The sequence below is a fragment of the Bactrocera tryoni genome, unplaced genomic scaffold, assembly GCF_016617805.1.
Source record: "Bactrocera tryoni isolate S06 unplaced genomic scaffold, CSIRO_BtryS06_freeze2 scaffold_143, whole genome shotgun sequence".
NCBI classification, from domain to species: domain Eukaryota; kingdom Metazoa; phylum Arthropoda; class Insecta; order Diptera; family Tephritidae; genus Bactrocera; species Bactrocera tryoni.
Genome location: NW_024395860.1, coordinates 1 through 18,993, shown reverse-complemented (window position 1 = coordinate 18,993; position 18,993 = coordinate 1). Strand labels below are relative to the sequence as shown.

General features: G+C 36.2%; 1 protein-coding gene across 1 annotated transcript; it reads right to left on the bottom strand.

Annotated features, from left to right (window-relative positions):
• Positions 1-1,309: 1,309 nt before the first annotated feature.
• On the bottom strand, positions 1,310-2,253 carry LOC120780090. Its single transcript, XM_040112368.1, has 3 exons — positions 2,169-2,253; positions 1,865-2,108; positions 1,310-1,376 (listed from the first exon to the last, which is right to left on the bottom strand). The coding sequence occupies exons 1-3, from the start codon at positions 2,251-2,253 to the stop codon at positions 1,310-1,312; spliced, it is 396 nt and encodes a 131-aa protein (XP_039968302.1).
• Positions 2,254-18,993: the final 16,740 nt, after the last annotated feature.

Sequence of the window (18,993 nt, the reverse complement as noted above, 5' to 3'; positions counted from 1 at the left end):
GCGACGCCGATACAGTGAATATCCATCATTTCCCATTTCCGTTTCCGAAAGAAAAGCACAGAGTAGTGTTTCGTGCATTTATTGTCAGACATACAAACCAAAGCGCGATTGTGAGGTTCGCAAGGTCCATGAAGCACATTGGTTTTCATCACTTCGTATAATTCGGGATCTATCTCTGAATCAGGAATTTCCGCTGAAATGATTTCATCAATTTGATCTGGTGTAATCACCATCCGCATCCAAAGAAGAATGTGTGCGTGCGGCAACACGCAACAGAATACATTCAGCATCTAACAGCACCATATATACCATAGGTTGCTTCAAGATAAAGACTGTCAAACATTGCAGCTATTGTTTAAAAAGTTGTGCTGTGATATCGTTACGATCGCTAGCTGATCGACCGCGATCCATAATGCCGCACATATGTCATCGCATTTTGGGAGTACTTCTTGCCTTTCCTTGGGCTGCCATACGTTGATGGCAAAAAGAACGCCGACCGATATTACGGCGAGCTCTTCGTGGCTTCGTAACAAATTTCAATCAGCAATTGATCACATTGTGTGAAACACACATAAAGTTTTCATTGAATAATTTTCAATAATTTTTCCTTTGGATAGCCGGAATAAAAAAGCAAGCGACCGCAATTGAACGATTCAAATAATTTACAAATCAAAATATTGAAAAACAAAACAAACAAAAATTGAAAAAAATGTGTATGGAAAATGTTACTTTTTGGAATTGTCCAATTTTCCGACTTCTCCTCATGAAAAGTATAAGGTATTTGTTTCTAAACCTTTCCCGATCCACAAAAGATAACCTTTAAAAATTTCATCACGATTGGTTCAACCGTTCTCTTAGTGTTACTAACAAACAAACATTCATTTTTATATACTTACATACATACATACATATGTACATGCATATGTAACGTTTGTATGGGAAAAAGAAAAGGGCGTTTTTTAGGGGTTTTCCGAAAATTATTCGAATTTTTCTCACCGTAAAAACCATCTCTGAACTTCAACGAATATTTAAGAAAAATAATTGGCCAAATTGGTCCAGGCGTTATTGAATTATGCGCGTACATATATTTTGACGATTCTTTTTTATTTACATATACATACATATAGATATATAGATTTTTATCACGAAAGCTGAAAATAGTTGAGACTTGATAAGAAACTGAATCTACGAAAATTTCATGCCTCTCGGACCACGCCTTATACTGCCGATAGAAAATTGTATTGTTAATTGCACGTCACTCATACCCCAATGGTATTAATTATGTATGATACATTACACAAAATTATAATTATTTACAACTTTTAAAAGTTTGTTTTGAACAATTCGGATACATTTTCCTATGTTCTTGTATGCAAGTTAACGGCAGCAGCCACACAGAGATCTAATGATAAATATAAACAAATTGTATCTGCTTACAGTATTACTGCTTGGTCAGCAGAATACTTTAATTAATAAGACAGTATTACTGCTTGGTCAGCAGAATACTTTAATTAATAAGAAATCAATACATCACTTGTTTTGATAAGCAAGCATAATTCAATATTTCATTATTTGTTTTGATAATGGAATAATTGGAAATTCAATGCTCTGGCATTTCATCACTTATTGTAATGCCAAAGCATCTTTAGTAATAAGCACAGAATTGTAAGAATATAAATATAAGTGCTTTTACTAATAAAGTCAGTGGATAATCGGCAGGCGTATTGATAGATCATCTTGATGATCGAAGCGCACCATATATTATCGCACTCAAACCAACACTTGTGTTTTATTTCTACCGCGCGTAGCGGAACGGAATACATTTTTTTTTAATACTTCCCTCGCAAGGGAAGTTAATTTGCATTGCAAAATATAACCCCAATCACTTTCATTTTTGGTTAGCAATCCATGGTAATCTTGCATTAGTTTTACGGCTCTTTCTGCAGTGTCGTTAACTACTTTTAGAGAGTTTATTATTTTTTTGCCATCCACATATGAAGCCTGCGTCTGCCATGTTTCTGGGGTGAAATCCAAGAAGCTGGTATCTATCTGCAGCCTTGAAAACAATTTGAGACTGTTGGAAGATATGAAATGCTCCATGGTCTCGTCTGTAAGACAATAATTTAAGAATAAAATAAAAATTTAAGAGTATTATTCTCATATTATACCTAACAATTGTCCCATGTCTTGTGAACTTAGAATAAGTTTTTTGCATCCATCGCATCTGTCGGGTTTTTTAAGAGCACTGACCATTTTGACTTTTGTCTCTACTGATAGTCTGTCATCAAAAAAGGCTAAAGCGGCTGCTTCCTCTGTCAAATACCATAAATGGTTAGACAATTTTCGCAGTGCAGCATAGCTGGTTGTAAAATCAATGCTTTCATAATATTTTAAACTTTTTATTATATTTAAATCGTCAACGGGAGCAGCAGTAGCGTCGGAGCATTAGAACCAAATCTTAATATAACAAGTAAGGAAGGGCTAAGTTCGGGTGTGACCGAACATTTTGTACTCTCGCATGATAAAGTGATAATCGAGATTTCATTATACGTCATTTACATATTTTTCAAATACCGTATTTTTGTAAAGTTTTATTCCGCTATCATCATTGGTTCCAAATGTATATGTATATTATACAGAGAAGGCATCAAATGGAATTCAAAATAGCGTTATGTTGGAAGAAGGCGTGGTTGTGAACCGATTTCACCCATATTTCGTACATGTCATCAGGGTGTTAAGAAAATATTATATACCGAATTTCATTGGTCTAGTAGTTCCTGAGATATGGTTTTTGGTCCATAAGTGGGCGAGGCCACGCCCATTTTCAATTTTGAAAAAAAGCCTGAGTGCAGCTTCCTTCTGCAATTTCTTCCGTAAAATTTAATGTTTCTGACGTTTTTTGTTAGTCGATTAACGCACTTTTAGTGATTTTCAACATAACTTTTGAATGGGAGGTGGGCGTGGTTATTATCCGATCTCTTCCATTTTTAAACTGTATATGGAAATGCCTGAAAAAAACGACTCTGTAGAGTTTGGTTGACATAGCTATAGTAGTTTCCGAGATATGTACAAAAAACTTAATAGGGGCGGGGCCACGCCCACTTTTCCAAAAAAATTACGTCCAAATATGACCATCCCTAATGCGATCCTTTGTGCCAAATTTCACTTTAATATCTTTATTTATGGCTTAGTTATGACACTTTATAGGTTTTCGGTTTCCGCCATTTTGTGGGGGTGGCAGTGGGCCAATTTTGCCCATCTTCGAACTTATAGAGCCAAGGAATACGTGTACCAAGTTTCATCATGATATCTCAATTTTGACTCAAGTTACAGCTTGCACGAACGGACGGACAGACGGACGGACAGACGGACGGACGGACAGACAGACATCCGGATTTCGACTCTACTCGTCACCCTGATCACTTTGGTATATATAACCCTATATCTGACTCTTTTAGTTTTAGGACTTACAAACAACCGTAATGTGAACAAAACTATAATACTCTCCTTAGCAACATTGTTGCGAGAGTATAAAATCGCACTATGAAAATGCAGACATCAGCTAGTGCTGCTTTTTATTCTTCCTGCATAGGATATTGAGCTCGGAACAGGAATATTTTTAAACAGTAAATAGCGCGTGCCATCCATTTGGCTTGATGCATTGCTCCTGGAGGACGAAGTCGGATTCGTGTATCGCTTTTTATATCCAAGAAGATTAATGTCAATTCTAAAAGCTCTCGATAGTCTTCTCTAACTAGACTTTTTTTTAATTGTTGTGCAGCAAAATCTGCAATGTCATCGATTACATCGTTAATGCTTTCACGGCAATGTTCATCCTCCATACCACTTTGATATTTTTCTCTGTCAAGCTTTGACCAAGATTTCTTAAATTCTTTAAATAACGGAATATCGGGGCTTGATGTGAGGTGTGCAAGTTTAGCTTCAAACAACCTCTCAGTACTATCTCAAATATATAGTGTCGACAAGGGAGATAAAGCAGCTCTCTATCAAGCATTTGCTCTAAGAGCACACAGGCACCACTCAATCGACCAGTGCTTGAAGCTGTAGTGTCACAGCATAATGCCTGCACTTTCTCCGATACATTCCACTCCTCCAACGCATTATATATTGCTATTGCTTGTTCTTTGCCCGTTGATTTTGACAGTTTTGAAACGACAAGAAGTTGGTCATGGTCCATTCCTGAAACAACTATTGGCAACCGCTCAACACTCTTATCATGGACATCTTGATTATAAAATGAATGTTATTTTTAGATACCTGCCTCTAATCTTTGTAAATAAAATCAAATTTGTACTTACTTAATGATGGCAGCATCTTACCATCCCAATGCACAACAAGGAATGGTGGAAGTGATGATTTAAACTTCTCTTTAATCAGCTCAGCTTGCACAGAGCGCAGGTGTTTTCGTTGATGATAAATTGACGTTTGAGTTATAACCAAGTCGTCAACATTGTGGCCAAGAGCTCCTGCAGCCGCTTGTAATATATAAACTGCATTCCGTACACTTACTTGGCATCGATCTAGGACAGAAACTAATTTTGCCGTTATAAAATGTTTTTGGCCACTCTTAACTACTCTCGATTTCTTCAGTGACGGTATAGCTTCGGCTTGATCACTATCCACTTCATTTGAATCATCAGAAATACTGCTAAATGATATTTCTCCCGGTTGAATTTTTCGTTCAGCAATATTTCGCTCCCGACGTTCATCTTCATCATTCCTTCTTTTTTGCCTTTTTTCCTCTGCTTGACATAAATTAAAATCGACTGATCCAAGGTAACCAACACAGTACCTGTATCACTTGCTTATTTGATGGTAGTTTCGAGCCCAGAATACTCAAGTTGATCGAACCAACCAAAAATATTTTATTTTTATTTCTTAAATCCATTTCACTTCAAATCACTATTTCTTGCTTGTAAATATAAACAGAATGAGCTCACCGTAAAATGAGAAACGCCAAAAAGCATTGACGCCGAGACGGTGTAACGGTACTATCTTGCTCATCAAAGAATCATAGTGCAAACAATACCAAAACAATAACGTAAGTGTTAGTAAAAGGCGTCTAGACGAAACGGTAAGTTGTCATCAATTGAGAAATATAGTTTTTGGAAATTGATTTTAACAAAAAAAATGTTTTCTTAATTCAATGCATTGATAATTTAATATAGTAAGGGACGAAATAAACTCGAATGAAGCAATATGAAATAATAATTTATGAAATGTAAATAATTTTTTGTAATGTATCATACATAATTCAACGAAGATACCATTGGGGTATGACTGACGTGCAATTAATATTACAATTTTCTATCGGCACTATAAGGCGTGGCCCGAGAAGCTTGAAATTTTTGAAATATTTTCCCATACAAAGTAAGAACAGCCTAATGTATGTATTTAGTTTTTTCTACTTACAACATGTAGTAGGCACTAGTGGCTTCCGCCCAGCCACATATACATATGTATGTGTGTTTATGCACAGCCTCTGAGATGGGTAACCTCCGCGAACTAAAGCGCCACTCTGCATATGTAAGAAATAATACGGGTGTGTATGTATGTGTCGATGTAATTCCGCGCATTTGCGCCTGTAATTAGTTCCGGTCGGTATTAATGTTAATTAGACGCTCGATGGAGTTACTGCTTACTCCCCACTCCCAACAGAAAATTTTATTCGCACACACGCCTCAACAAAATAACTTGTTTGTAAATAACGTTGAGAATTTTTACGTCATCGCCGCTCTATGATTTATTAGATGTGCACTCAGAGTTCTATAACTACAGAGGACAATAGCAGCAGCGGCTCATGGTAGGAGGCGTTAGCCAATATAAGTATGCAACCGCGAATGTTTGATTTTACCTTGTTTCTGGCACTTCTAGTGAAAAGTAAAAGTGCCGCCAACATATGTGTCATGAGTAAAATGAAAATTCAGCACCACAGAAAAGAATTTGAGGGAATAAAAGTTGACCAAATGCTTAGAGTGGCCATGAAACGCTTTTAGCGTAATTAAAATGTTTCACTGACAACTCCGACAGTATTCGTAATTGAGTAGAGCTTGTTTGATGGTGTATGTCAATAAGACTTTATTTATTTGAAGCAAATTGATTATTCCAATGGCTTTTAAATATTTAGCAAGTGCTATATAAATAACTCAAAAAGGTATTATACAAAACGAAGAACAATTATTTCTTACATTTTATTATATTCAGTTTTATAAAATACTAGCTGACCCCGCAGCCGTTGTCCTGCGTGAAATTATATGCTTTGAAATGAAAAAAAGTTTAAATTATATTGTGTCGAAAATGATTTATTTTCGATTTTTCTACATTTTTTTAATGTAGCGCAGCTTAATAAACATAATTTTTTTGATTTCTGTTCTGGTGCGTAAATATACAAAGAAGATGGGTTTCCAACTCGTCAACACGCCACATATATCTGGCCAATTTTCCCTGGAAATTGAATACGTTTGAAATGAAATGGCTGTCCCTTGTATTCGATAACTGCGTCATAATCAGTCGGATTCCATTACACAGTTTCGGCGCATGAAGATTGTGAAACATAATAATGACAGATCCAACTTTGAGACGCAAATGATGCTGGGGCATACCAAGGCTCTCCAAAGAATTTGGAAATTCCACTGGATAATTTACGGTTTCGTCTTTCTTGTCAAAACGATCGATCGATTTATATGAGCGCAAACCTCCCGAAATTTGACTTTGAATCTTCCAGTTTAAGTCATTAACATCGGTATTTTGGGCAACTAAAATTGCGCGTGTACTCAAGCAATTGCAGTTACGATAATTTTGACAATGTGTTGAAGTGAATTGACAAAAGGGATGTGAAATTGATATCAAACCACTGGAAATATCAACCGAAATTTTCCCATTTCCAATTATTAGCGAATACAATGTAAAATGTCATCGGCAATGTCATTTTTTCGTATCCTATAATTAATGCGAATTTGAAGGCTAATATGTCGAAATGATCTTCGCGAAAAGTATGCGAACTTCAGTGGCATGCGAAGTAACTATTGCATTGTCCTTCGCCTGTTTCCAGTGATTAGCATGTTCCAGCAAACGCAACTGCTGGCATGCTTCTCAAAAAGTTGCACACACTGTACCATTCACAATACGCAATGACTTAAATGAAGTTGAACCGCGAGACGCACAACAGTCGGAAAACTTTCATGAATTGCAAAAGTAAACATCCTACAAAGCGCTTTTTTGCGGTTCACATATCGACCCATTTGATACTGCTGATCTCATATTGTTGCTTTCTTTGGTGACGTACTTGCAAACGTATTTGTTCGATTTCACCAATCTGCAATATTCAACATTGACATGAGTTTTGAATGTGAATTAGACAAAAGTGGCGAATATGGTACGATCCATATGTTTTCAACTTCAATGTGTTGTTAACGTCGATATTCACGCCTCTAAATGCTAAATGTTCTGCCATTGTTTTCTGGTGAGCGACGCCGATACAGTGAATATCCATCATTTCCCATTTCCGTTTCCGAAAGAAAAACACATGAGTAGTGTTTCGTGCATTTATTGTCAGACATACAAACCAAAGTGGGATTGTAAGGTTCCCAAAGTCCATGAACCATATTGGTTTTCACCAATTCGTATAATTCTGGATCTATCTCTGAATCAGGAATTTCCGCTGAAATGATTTCATCAATTTGATCTGGTATAATCACCATCCGCATCCAAAGAAGAATGTGTGCGTGCGGCAACACGCAACAGAATACATTCAGCATCTAACAGCACCATATATACCATAGGTTGCTTCAAGATAAAGACCGTCAAAGATCGCAGCTATTGTTTAAAAAGTCGTGCTGTGATATTGTTACGATCGCTAGCTGATTGACCGCGTATGTCATCGCATTTTGGGAGTACTTCTTGCCTTTCTTTGGGCTGGCATACGTTGATGGCAAAAAGAACGCCGACAAATATTAGCGCGACCTCTTCGTGGCTTCGTAACAAATTTCAATCAGTAATTGATCACTTCGTCTGAAACACACATAAAGTTTTCACTGAATAAAGCAAGCGACCGCAATTGAACGATTCAAATAATTTACAAATCAAAATATTGAAAAACAAAACAAACAAAAATTGAAAAAAATGTGAATGAGAAATATTACTTTTTGGAATTGTCCAATTTTCCGACTTCTCCTCATGAAAAGTATAAGGTATTTGTTTCTAAACCTTTCCCGATCCACAACAAACAACCTTTAAAAATTTCATCAACCGTTCTCTTAGTGTTACTAACAAACAAACATTCATTTTTATATACATACATACACATGTACATATGTATGTATGTATATAACGTTGGTATGGGGAAAAGAAAATGGCTGTTTTTAGGGGTTTTCCGGAAATTATTCGAATTTGTCTCGCCGTAAAAACCATCTTTGAACTTCAACGAACATTTAAGAAAAAGAATTGGCCAAATTGGTCAAGGTGTTTTTGAGTTATGAGCGTACATACATTTTGGCGATTCATTTTTATGTACATATATATGTAGATGATTCCTCGTTTGAAACTTATAGTCGGCCTTAAATTTGCATAAGTAGAAATAATCAATATTTAAGCACAAGTAGGTTATGGATTAAATAAATCTCATAAAAAGTTGTCTTCGTTATCTGGCGTGTAATGATTTTACTGCCCTAGCGACATCGCTTCACTCTGTGGGCTCTTGAAAATTTCCAAGGAGATCCAACGTTTGCGAGGAAAATTTTTTCAGCGATGATACTCATGTTTGGTTCTATTGGTATAGAAAAAATCAAAATTGCCGCAATTGGGACGAAGAGCAACCGGAGGGGATTCGGGAGCTACCATTTCATTCAGAAAAAAACACTTTTGGTGGTATTTGTGGGCCGGTGGTCCATATTTATTCAATAATAATGCCGGTGAGATGGTAACCTTTATAATAACTTAGAGCCTGAAATTAAAGCTCATGATCTCGGCGACATTTGGTTTCAATAGGACGCCGCCCTTTCCCTCACACCCTTTAATGAATGGATATCTTAATACAACACTTCGGTGAGCGAATAATTTCACTTTTCGGGCCGATTAATTGGCCAGCAAGATCGTGTGATAATACCAAACGTTTAGAGTTTTTCCTGAGGGGATATGTAAAGTCTAAAGTCTATGCGGACAATCCCGCTTAGATTCAGTAAAACATCACTTCGCTAGTTGCCAATCTAAAAGCTCGAACGAGTCACCGAAAATTGGGCTCAACGGGTGGATCATCTGAGACGTACCCGCGGCCAACGTTTGAAAGAGATAATCTTAAAAAAATAAATGTCAAAAAATGTTAAAAAACATTCCCAATTAAATTTGAAGTAGGGAACCTCGAAATGGATCACCCTATAGCAGAAAAATTGCAGCAGATAAGGAAGGGTCATGTTCATGTGTGTAACCAAATATTTCTCACAGATAGTCCGATATTTTCTGCAAAAAGTCAGCCATATGCAGTAGAGCCCACGTTTTGCCGTCTTCGTTCTTCCTAAGTTATAGTGCGATATCAATATTTTTTGGCCATAAGATGAAATAACTTGCCAACACTATTTGTGCAAAGGTTTATGCGGATACATTGTTTGGTTATTGATTTGTATACTGGAAAGTGGCAAAATACATGGAATTTAAAACTGTGTTATATCTAAAGTAAGCGAGGTTTTTTCAGATGTCGCCCATTTTTTGGGAATTTGGTTGAAATTGATATGGATTCTCCCCTAAACGTCGGCGGTGCCACGCCCTTCGCCCTTATTAGACACAGACTTTTATAAAACCATCCTATACCTTCTTGGATGTGAAATTTCTTGTCTCTGAAGCATTTATTTTTTGATTAATCGCGCTTTTAGTAGTTTTTACAAAACCATTGGGTCTCATGCATAAAACGTGAGCTTTTGCTATGACTCGATTTTTTGAGTAAAAGGTGCTTGTCGTATGCATTATAAAATTTGATGTATTTGCTTTTACTCACTGCTCAGGTTTGATCTCCTCATGCTAAGTTCGATAAGCTTGTGCTCACTTTCATATGCATAAAAACAAGCTTTTGCCTTTTTTTTTGTGAGCTCTTGCTCAAATTTTGTTGAGGCTGCCTATAGTTGACTCGCGTACACTAAAAAGGAATCATGGCTGAATATTTTGCGCCACAAAGAAATACAAAATGTTATCAAAAGCGTAAAACAAGTTTAGCAAGTGAGGATAAAAAATTATACAGGTTTATATTCTTAATTATTATTTTTTTATATAATTAATAATAAAATGAAAATACATAGGTTTGATGATAGTAGCATCTGCTGGTTGGCTAATTATTTTTTTGATTCACGCATCCTACGAAACAGCGAGGTATGTAGGATAATGTAAAATGTAACAAACGATGCATTACTTCTCGGGGATGAGGGCTATGGGATATGTCCATGGCTAATGACACTATTCCACTTCCAATCCACTTTTTTTACAAAAGCAAAATTAATGTAATTCACTATTTAACGAATAAAAATAATAAATGCACAAAAATATAATAATAATGAATTATATATTAATAAATGTAATTATTCAGGGAACTCCAACACTCTTTCCCAAAGTTTTTCTTGCAAAATCTGTAATTTTGCGGAAAGAACTTTGTTTTGCTTTAACAAAACAAGCCTCTGCAGACTTTGAAAATTTAACTGCCTTGTCTCATCAGTCTCATAACGACTCAAAACTGCTGTTGACTTTTTCTTAACCTTCAAAAATAAACACCATATAGCAAAATGTAAAATAAAATTAAAAAATTTATAGTTTGATCATCGCTATCTGTGCAGCGGCGCTTTCTTTGCTGTTTTGCTGCTGATGTTGCTGTTGTTTTTGTTTCTGATGTCGTTGTTGCTGATGTCTCTTCTAATGTATTCAACGTACAGTTGTCGCCATTGCTTCCAAGAAAGAGATGAACTGTAAAAAAATGAAGAGCAAAATCAACAACAAAATTGGAATTCGAAAACTGTGCATTTACCAGGAAGTTTGTTTGTTGAGGGATTAGAATCAGAACAAAGCAATGAGGATAAATCTGTTTCCCAGTTTTTTAAAATCATTTTTTTATTACCTGTTTTATTTATGTATGTATGTATATCCATTTTACTTTTAACGTTTTTTTTTACTTTTTATAATTGGTAACTGACTTTTTTCGAGTAAATATTTATTTTCTTTTATTTTTTCTACTAAAAATTTTGAAATACCATCAATTTGCATTTTATTATTATTTTTAGCTCTACTTCAAACTCACTTCCACTTGACGACATGTTTGCACTTAGAGGTTTGATCTCCGTTTGCTCAAGTAATTGTAATTGGTTTGAACTTATTTTTATGCATACGAAATCGAGCAAGAGCTGTTGCTGTTTGATCGAACTCAACTTACGAGCAATTGCTCACTTCACTCAACTCAGCGCTTTTACTCGTTTTTATGCATGAGACCCATTAAATCGGAAGCAGGCGCTGTTTTAATGCCTTTTTAATTTCATATCTTAAATAATGGTTAGTTAAGGCATTTTTTAGGTTTTCGATTAATAGGGTTTTGTGGGCATGGCAGTAGTGTCCGACCGATACCAAATTTTTAGCCGATGCCGATGCCGATTAATCGGCCAGAAAGCAAAGAATCGGCCGATGCCGATGCCGATGCCGATTCTAATTCCATAAAAAAGTACCTGAATATTAATTCATAAGGATATGTATTTAGTAAACAAATAACATCACAAAATCAAATTAATTTTTATTTATCCAAAAACATATTAACTTATTAATACATAGTAGTTTTCTTATTTTGTAAAACATAAATATAAATTTGGGTATATTTGTACTCATAGTAGTAACTTCTGCTGACTAGATTCACATATTTATAAGTTTTTTCAATTCTTTAATATCTAGGAACCATATATTTTGAAATAATGATGATTGATTAGAACAATACTTAAGTTAACATAAAAAAAAATTCAGTTCATATGTAAGAACAAAGGTGAGAGTCACTATATGTATATGGACATTTAATGTTAGGAGAGTAAAACGCGTGTTGACTTGGCGACAGTAGAAAACAGAAGAAGGAAGTTTATTAAATAATGAACTTAGCTTCTATTCATAATGACATCTGTAAGTCTAATAATATACAGAGTGTTTCGTAAGATTATAAATGTACAATTTTCATCTTAACACCTTCCCTAAATTTAATATTTATGTTCATTACAAAATGGATATAGAAGTGATAGTTCGTTATACAATAAGAAATGAATTTGAAACAGTAATACAATTCAGTTATGAGTAAGATAAAATATTTCACTAATAAAGAGATGAGAATAAATTACTTTAAGCCAAATTCATTTGAGAATTGTTTTATTTTTGGCGTAGATAATGCTTTTGTAAAAATATCGGCTATCATTTTATCGGTGCCAATATGATATAACTTAATTTGGCCATATTTAACCTTTTCTTTGATGAATTTTGATTTGATGTCTACATGCTTCGTTCTACTTCAGTATGAGTTATTTTCAGCTATGTGTATAGCGCTCTTGTTATCGCAGAATAAGATCATAGATTTCGAAGCTTTGGGCACTAACTCTTTTTCAAATCGCTTAAGCCAGATTGATTCTTGTGTAGCAGCCACCATGGACATTAACTCGGCTTCAGTAGATGATAAGGCTACAGTATGTTGCCTTTTGGTAGCCCACGAAATGGCAGCATTCTGAAAAGAAAAAACAAAGCCAGTTGTTGAGCGTCGATCACTTACATCATTTGCCCAGTCAGCGTCGCAAAAACCAACGATTTCATCAGGACTACTCTTATACACTAAGCCCTTGTCAATAGTTCCCTTGAGATAGCGCATGACCCGCTTTACTGCAGTCCAATGTGCCTTCCCTGGGTTCGTGCTGTATCGGCTTAACAAGTTGACAGCAAAGCATATATCAGGGCGCGTGACTTGAGCGGCAAACAGCAGACATCCAATAGCTTTCGCTTATAGGAACAGTAGCCATTTCCCTTTTTTCGTCATCATTAGTTGGGCACATCTCCGCGAACAGCTTTTGGTTAACGTCGAGGGGTGTGCCTACAGGATTGCATTCCATGCCGAAACGTCGAATTAAATCGGCAATGTAGGAAGATTGGTCGATCTTCAGAGTACCTTCTTTGAGATTTTGAGCTATACGCATACCCAAAACCGATGATGCTGCACCTAGATCTTTCATTTTGAAAGTTTCAGAGAGCTTATTTTTGAGTTTGTTCAACAGCATTGTATCATTGGCGAATAGGATGACATCATCCACGTAAACAGCGACGAATAGCATTTTATTGTCAGCGACAAGAAAATATACACGCATTGGTCGACGTTGCTGCGCTGTAAGCCGAAACTAACTAGCGTTGAATTTAGCTTTATGTTCCAGACACGACCAGATTGCTTCAGACCATATAACGATTTTCGCAGCTTGCAGACGTGACCGGATCCATCATCAAAGCCACTCGGCTGAGTCATATAAATCTCTTCTTTAAGATCGCCATGTAAAAAAGCACTTACAGCATCCATTTGGTAAACAGCAAGATTAAATTTCACCGCAAAAGCAAGCAAAAAACGAATTGAAGTATATCGCACAACTGGTGCGAATGTCTCGTCATAATCGATGTGCTGCTTCTGGTTGAATCCTTTCACCACAAGCCTGGCTTTATAACGCACAGGATCTCCGTCTGCATTTACCTTTCTTTTGAAAACCCATTTTGACGGAATGGCTTTCTTTCCCATGGGCAGGGCTGATAGTTCCCAAGTGCCGTTGATATCATGAGACTCAATTTCTTCACACATTGCAGATTGCCAAAGTTTATGTTGTTCGCTTGCCATGGCTTCCTCCACAGTTTTTGGATCTGATGATACATATTCAGTTACGCAGAGATTATAATTTGGTCGTAACATATTCCGCAATCGCTCAGAACGGCGGACTCCTTCATGGTCCAAATCTGCTATTTCTTCGCGCTCCATTATTGATTCATGATTCTCTTCTGTATGCGAATGGCTGTTACGTGAAGTTGCACCACTACCGTCTTCTGTTGGTAATTCTTCCACATATTCCACCTCTGAATTGGCAACTGAAGTTGGCTCTGGTAACCATAAATTGACCGTATCTGCCTTTGCATCTGTAGCTGGAGGATATTGATTAATTTGATTTTCAATAAAAACTACATCACTGCTAACAATAATATTTTTCGCTATAGGATCATACAACCTGTATGCCTTTGATTCTGTACTGTAGCCTACGAGAATACATTCTCGAGATTTAGGTTTTACTTTGGCTACGTGAACCATTGCCTTACAACCAAAGACTTTCAGGTGTTTCAAGTTTGGTTTTTTCCTGACCACAACTCTTCCGGACTCAGATTGTTACTACTCTGCATGGTGTACGATTCAGTAGATATGCCGCAGTTACAGCAGCCTCAGCCCAGAATCTGTCCTCCAAGTTTGCGTGTAGCAGCATGCATCTGATTTTTTCCGTTATTGTCCGATTTAGCCTCTCTGCAACGCCATTCTGTTCTGGGGGTGTAGGAGAGTCGTTTTCTGATGGATAATGCCATATTTCGAAAGATATTTATTGAACGCTTCATTTATGTATTCACGACCATTGTCCGTTCGGAGAACTTTTATATATTTCGAACATTGATTCTCCACCATTGCTTTGAATTTTACAAATTCACCGAAGACAGCTGCTTTTGACTTAATTGGGATAACAAAAACTTTTCTGGAATAGTCATCCACAAACGTTAACAAATAGCGCGCACCAGAAAAGGAATTTACATTTAATGGACCCATTACATCACTATGTATTATTTCTATAGGTTGTTCAGCACGCTGCCCTTTTTCACTGTGTGACGCTCTGGTCTGCTTGCCTTTTATGCAAAACCACACATTTGTCGTTACCACTGGTTGTAATTTTAACACCTTCCGAAGCATTTTGGATGGCTGTGACACTTTCGCGACAGACATGACCTAAGCGCCTATGCCATAAGTTATAGCTTGCGACGCCCATCGCTGCATTATCTCGTTGTACACAGTTCAGACGATAAAGACCATTTATTTTGTTCGCAGTTCCAATTAGTTCTTTGTCCACGTTTAATATTTTGCACCAATTGTCTTTAAAATGGAGTTCTTTCCCATTGTCTGTCATTTGACTCACCGACAGTAAATTCGCACATAAACTAGGAACGTACTCAGCATTTTTGATAGTCGCGTTAACATTCTTATGTTTAACAGCTAGAGAGAGTTGCACATCGCCAGTGCATTCAACATCAATTTTGTTATTGTCAGCGACAATTACTCTCTTGTTTATCGCGCGTTTTCTATTTGTCATGCATTCGTTGCTTTTTACCATATGTTGAGAACAGCCGGAATCGACATACCAGTCTTCGTTGTTGTGCATATTAGCGCCATAAAGCGATGATGCAAAAAGAACCTGACTTTTGTTTTTGCTTGTCGTCTTTCACTATTTTCTTACGACAGTTTTGCTTATGTGCCCTAGTTGCTTTGCACGAATGACAGCGAACTTTTGAAAATGTTTTTTCTTTTCTATAAAGAGCATTTTCGGCACCTTGCTTTTGGCATCAAATTTCGCATCTTGTAAAAGTAGATTTTTCACAGCGTCTACCGTGAGCGTTTTCTTAGAGTTTTCGACCGCGAGCACCAGCGCTTGAAACTCCATGGGCAACCCAGCTAACATGAGTGATGCGGTTAGTTCATCATCAATTTTTAGACCTGCGTTTCTCACTTTAAATGCAGTCATTATCATTGAGTTTACATACTCTTGCATAGTCTCGCAGTCTGACAGCTTGAGTTGTACCAATTGCTTCAACAGTTCCACCTTGCGCGTCAAACCTTTATCTTCATAGGCTTCCATGAGTGCTTCCCACGCGTCTTTAGCTGATGTTTTATCTGCAAAGTGGCCGAAATTATTTGGCTCCACCAACATCGTGATTTCAGCTAGTGCTTTTTCATTAGCATCACGATCAGCATCAGCTGCAGTGACAGGCAAACCATTCTGGACCATTTTCCAGTGGCCTTTTATGACCAAATATGATTTTGCCTGGCATTTCCAGACATCAAAATTTTCACGACCGCGAAGTCGTTCGACGGGTATTCGACATTATTTAAATTGTAAAATATATTCCAAATCAAAAAGTCAATATATTTACTTAACACACAGAACCTTTTTTACCCGCATTTATTTATTGATTGGTTAAATTAACTTTGTGTGGCAAAGGCCCATAACCTGTTAGGAGAGTAAAACGCGTGTTGACTTGGCGACAGTAGAAAACAGAAGAAGGAAGTTTATTAAATAATGAACTTAGCTTCTATTCATAATGACATCTGTAAGTCTAATAATATACAGAGTGTTTCATGCTAAGATTATAAATGTACAATTTTCTCTTTCTCAACATAATTCGCGTTTCTTGATTCGCGGTTGTGTAATCGCGTTTAGAAATATGCGCTAAAGCGCTAATCTATATAAATATATATACACAGTGGCGTAGCTACAACTTCGGGCGCCCGGGTCCAAGGATGTTCTGCCGCCCCCTTTATCTACCTACCTACAAGTTTCATGGGGTGCTTCGAACAAAAGTGAAGTTTTACAAAATATCTTCGATATTAAGTATATAAAATTTAGGAACTAGAAGCCACGCAAATTCTGAAGTTCCAAAATTCTCACAACACGGTTTTTGAGGAAATTGATAGTAAATTTACAAGACATCTTGTTCAAAGCCATAGAAAACACCCATCAACCAACTATCAATGGAAATATCCACCCGTTTCACAAATTTCGAAAAACTTAATGACCGATTCGGTTTTCTTTGTGATTTTGAACAAATTATAGAACTAACCAGAGACTCATATAATGACAAACTCGTCGAAATTAAAGAAAAATGCCAGCTACTTGTGACAACAGTGACATCCGAGACGTCCTACTTCTATTAAAGAGAGCAAAGAAAAACGAAGAACAAATTGGATTTTCGCCTGAAAAAGTTGTATTATACATTTCTTCAATGGGATTTGAAGCCTACAAGACGTTAGCGACAGCTTTAAGAATACTACTCACTATACCTGTAGCAGTTGCATCTTGTGAAAGATCTGTTAGCAAACTTAAATTGATCAAATCTTACTTGAGATCGACCATGAGTCAGAGTAGACTGTCCAATCTTGCGATTCTCTCAATAAAATATGAAACTTTTAATTACAATGATATGATATGTGATTTTGCAGCGATAAAAGCTAGAAAAGTGCATCTTTAAGTTCTATCACTATTTTTAAGAAAGATATTAGCCAAAAGATATAAGACAAATTCAAAGACTGAAGAGTATTCGAGTAAAAATTAATATTTTTCATTGTTATTCAGGTTATTACATTGTGAGTGTACAACTTTTTATCTTTTATAATAAATTTTATAAAAAAATTGGTTGAAGTATTTTCTGAATATTGAAAAACAGCGAAAATCGCTTTGCCGCCCCCAAGACGTTGCGCCCGGGGCGACGGCCCCCTTCGCCCCTCCCTAGCTACGCCACTGTATATACATATATGTATGTATATCAATTTTAGTTATGTATAATCCGTTTGATGACATGTATATATGTATGTTGTATTCGTTCTCTTTTATGCTTTATTTTTCTTGCTACTTTTTGCTTTCTTTTTTGGAAGCAATCCCCTTCACAGCTTGTTTAAATGAGTTAAGCATCCACCCCCTCTACCCGGTAAAACTGGTGCATCCTAATAAAACAGCGCAATTCACCACAGAATGCTACTGCAACGCAAAACCAATAACTCACCACACCTATACCCCTACCCACTAAACAAAAAGGATGGACAACGGGATAGAAGACACATTCGTTCGACACAATTCGTTATACAGTCATCGCACATAATAATTGCACATTCGTTTTAACGACAACTAGCCCGCGCACTGCATTTTAAGGTTTGATAAAACTTCGACGTCGTTACCACCCGGCTACAGCATCCCGATTTTAGATCAGTGCATAAGTACATTTGCTTTTGTAAATTTTATTGTAAACCCAAACAATTTACTCTGCAAATTAAATGCATTTTAAACTCGACATCGATGTGTATTTTTTTTAATAAAATGTATTTAGTGCGCCATCATTAAAAGGTGTAAATAGTGGCTATATATGTATTTAACCATGGTCCTTCGAGCCATAGTGACAGGCACTATGGATTAAAAAATAAAAAAAAATTAACTAATTTTTCAACTTAACACATATGTATTTATATACATAAGAACATACAAAAAATAATAATAATTGTGTGGTGACTATAAAAGTGCTCTCTAGTGGTGAATATATACACAAACAAACAAGAACATAAAAGTGCGCAGGGAAAAAATAAAACAAATTACATAAAAAAATCAAAATATGCAAAACAGTCAAAAGGTACAACAAAAAACATACAGACATACAAGCGCGAAACAATAAAACAAAACCAAATCCAGCGCAGTGAGGTGAAGTGTAGTGACAAACAAAAAACAAAAAAAAAAACAAAACAGCAACCAAGCCAAAAGAGCTCAGTTTGCTAAAATTAAAAAACGAAAAGTGCAGTGGAACAAAAAAAAAATCAAAAAAAACCAAAACTGCGGTGAAAAAACATAAAGTTATAACAATAAAATATACAAAACTGTACAAATACAAAAACTATAAATCGGGCGCGAAAAGAAAAAGCACCTAACAAAGACACAAAGCAAAAAACAAAAAATCAAGTGCAGTGACTCATCAAAAAAAAAAAAAACAATGCATACAAGTATATGCAATAACAAAAACTGCAGTGATTAGAGAACCAAAATATACCAAATAATTTCAGCAGGCACAAACAAAAATTTTAAATAAACAAAACCCCACACAATCGTTCGCGAAAGAGAAAATAAAACAATTAGCTAAAACATAAAGCAGCAATAAAAAAAACAAACG

Excerpts from the sequence above, each read along its gene's own strand:
- LOC120780090 (XM_040112368.1), bottom strand. The coding sequence starts at position 2,253 with ATGGTCAGTGCTCTTAAAAAACCCGACAGATGCGATGGATGCAAAAAA. Across the intron at positions 2,109-2,168 it reads AGACATGGGACAATTGTTAG|ACGAGACCATGGAGCATTTC; the intron begins GTATAATATGAG and ends ATTGTCTTACAG. Across the intron at positions 1,377-1,864 it reads GATTGGGGTTATATTTTGCA|TTGCATACAAGAACATAGGA; the intron begins ATGCAAATTAAC and ends GCTGCCGTTAAC.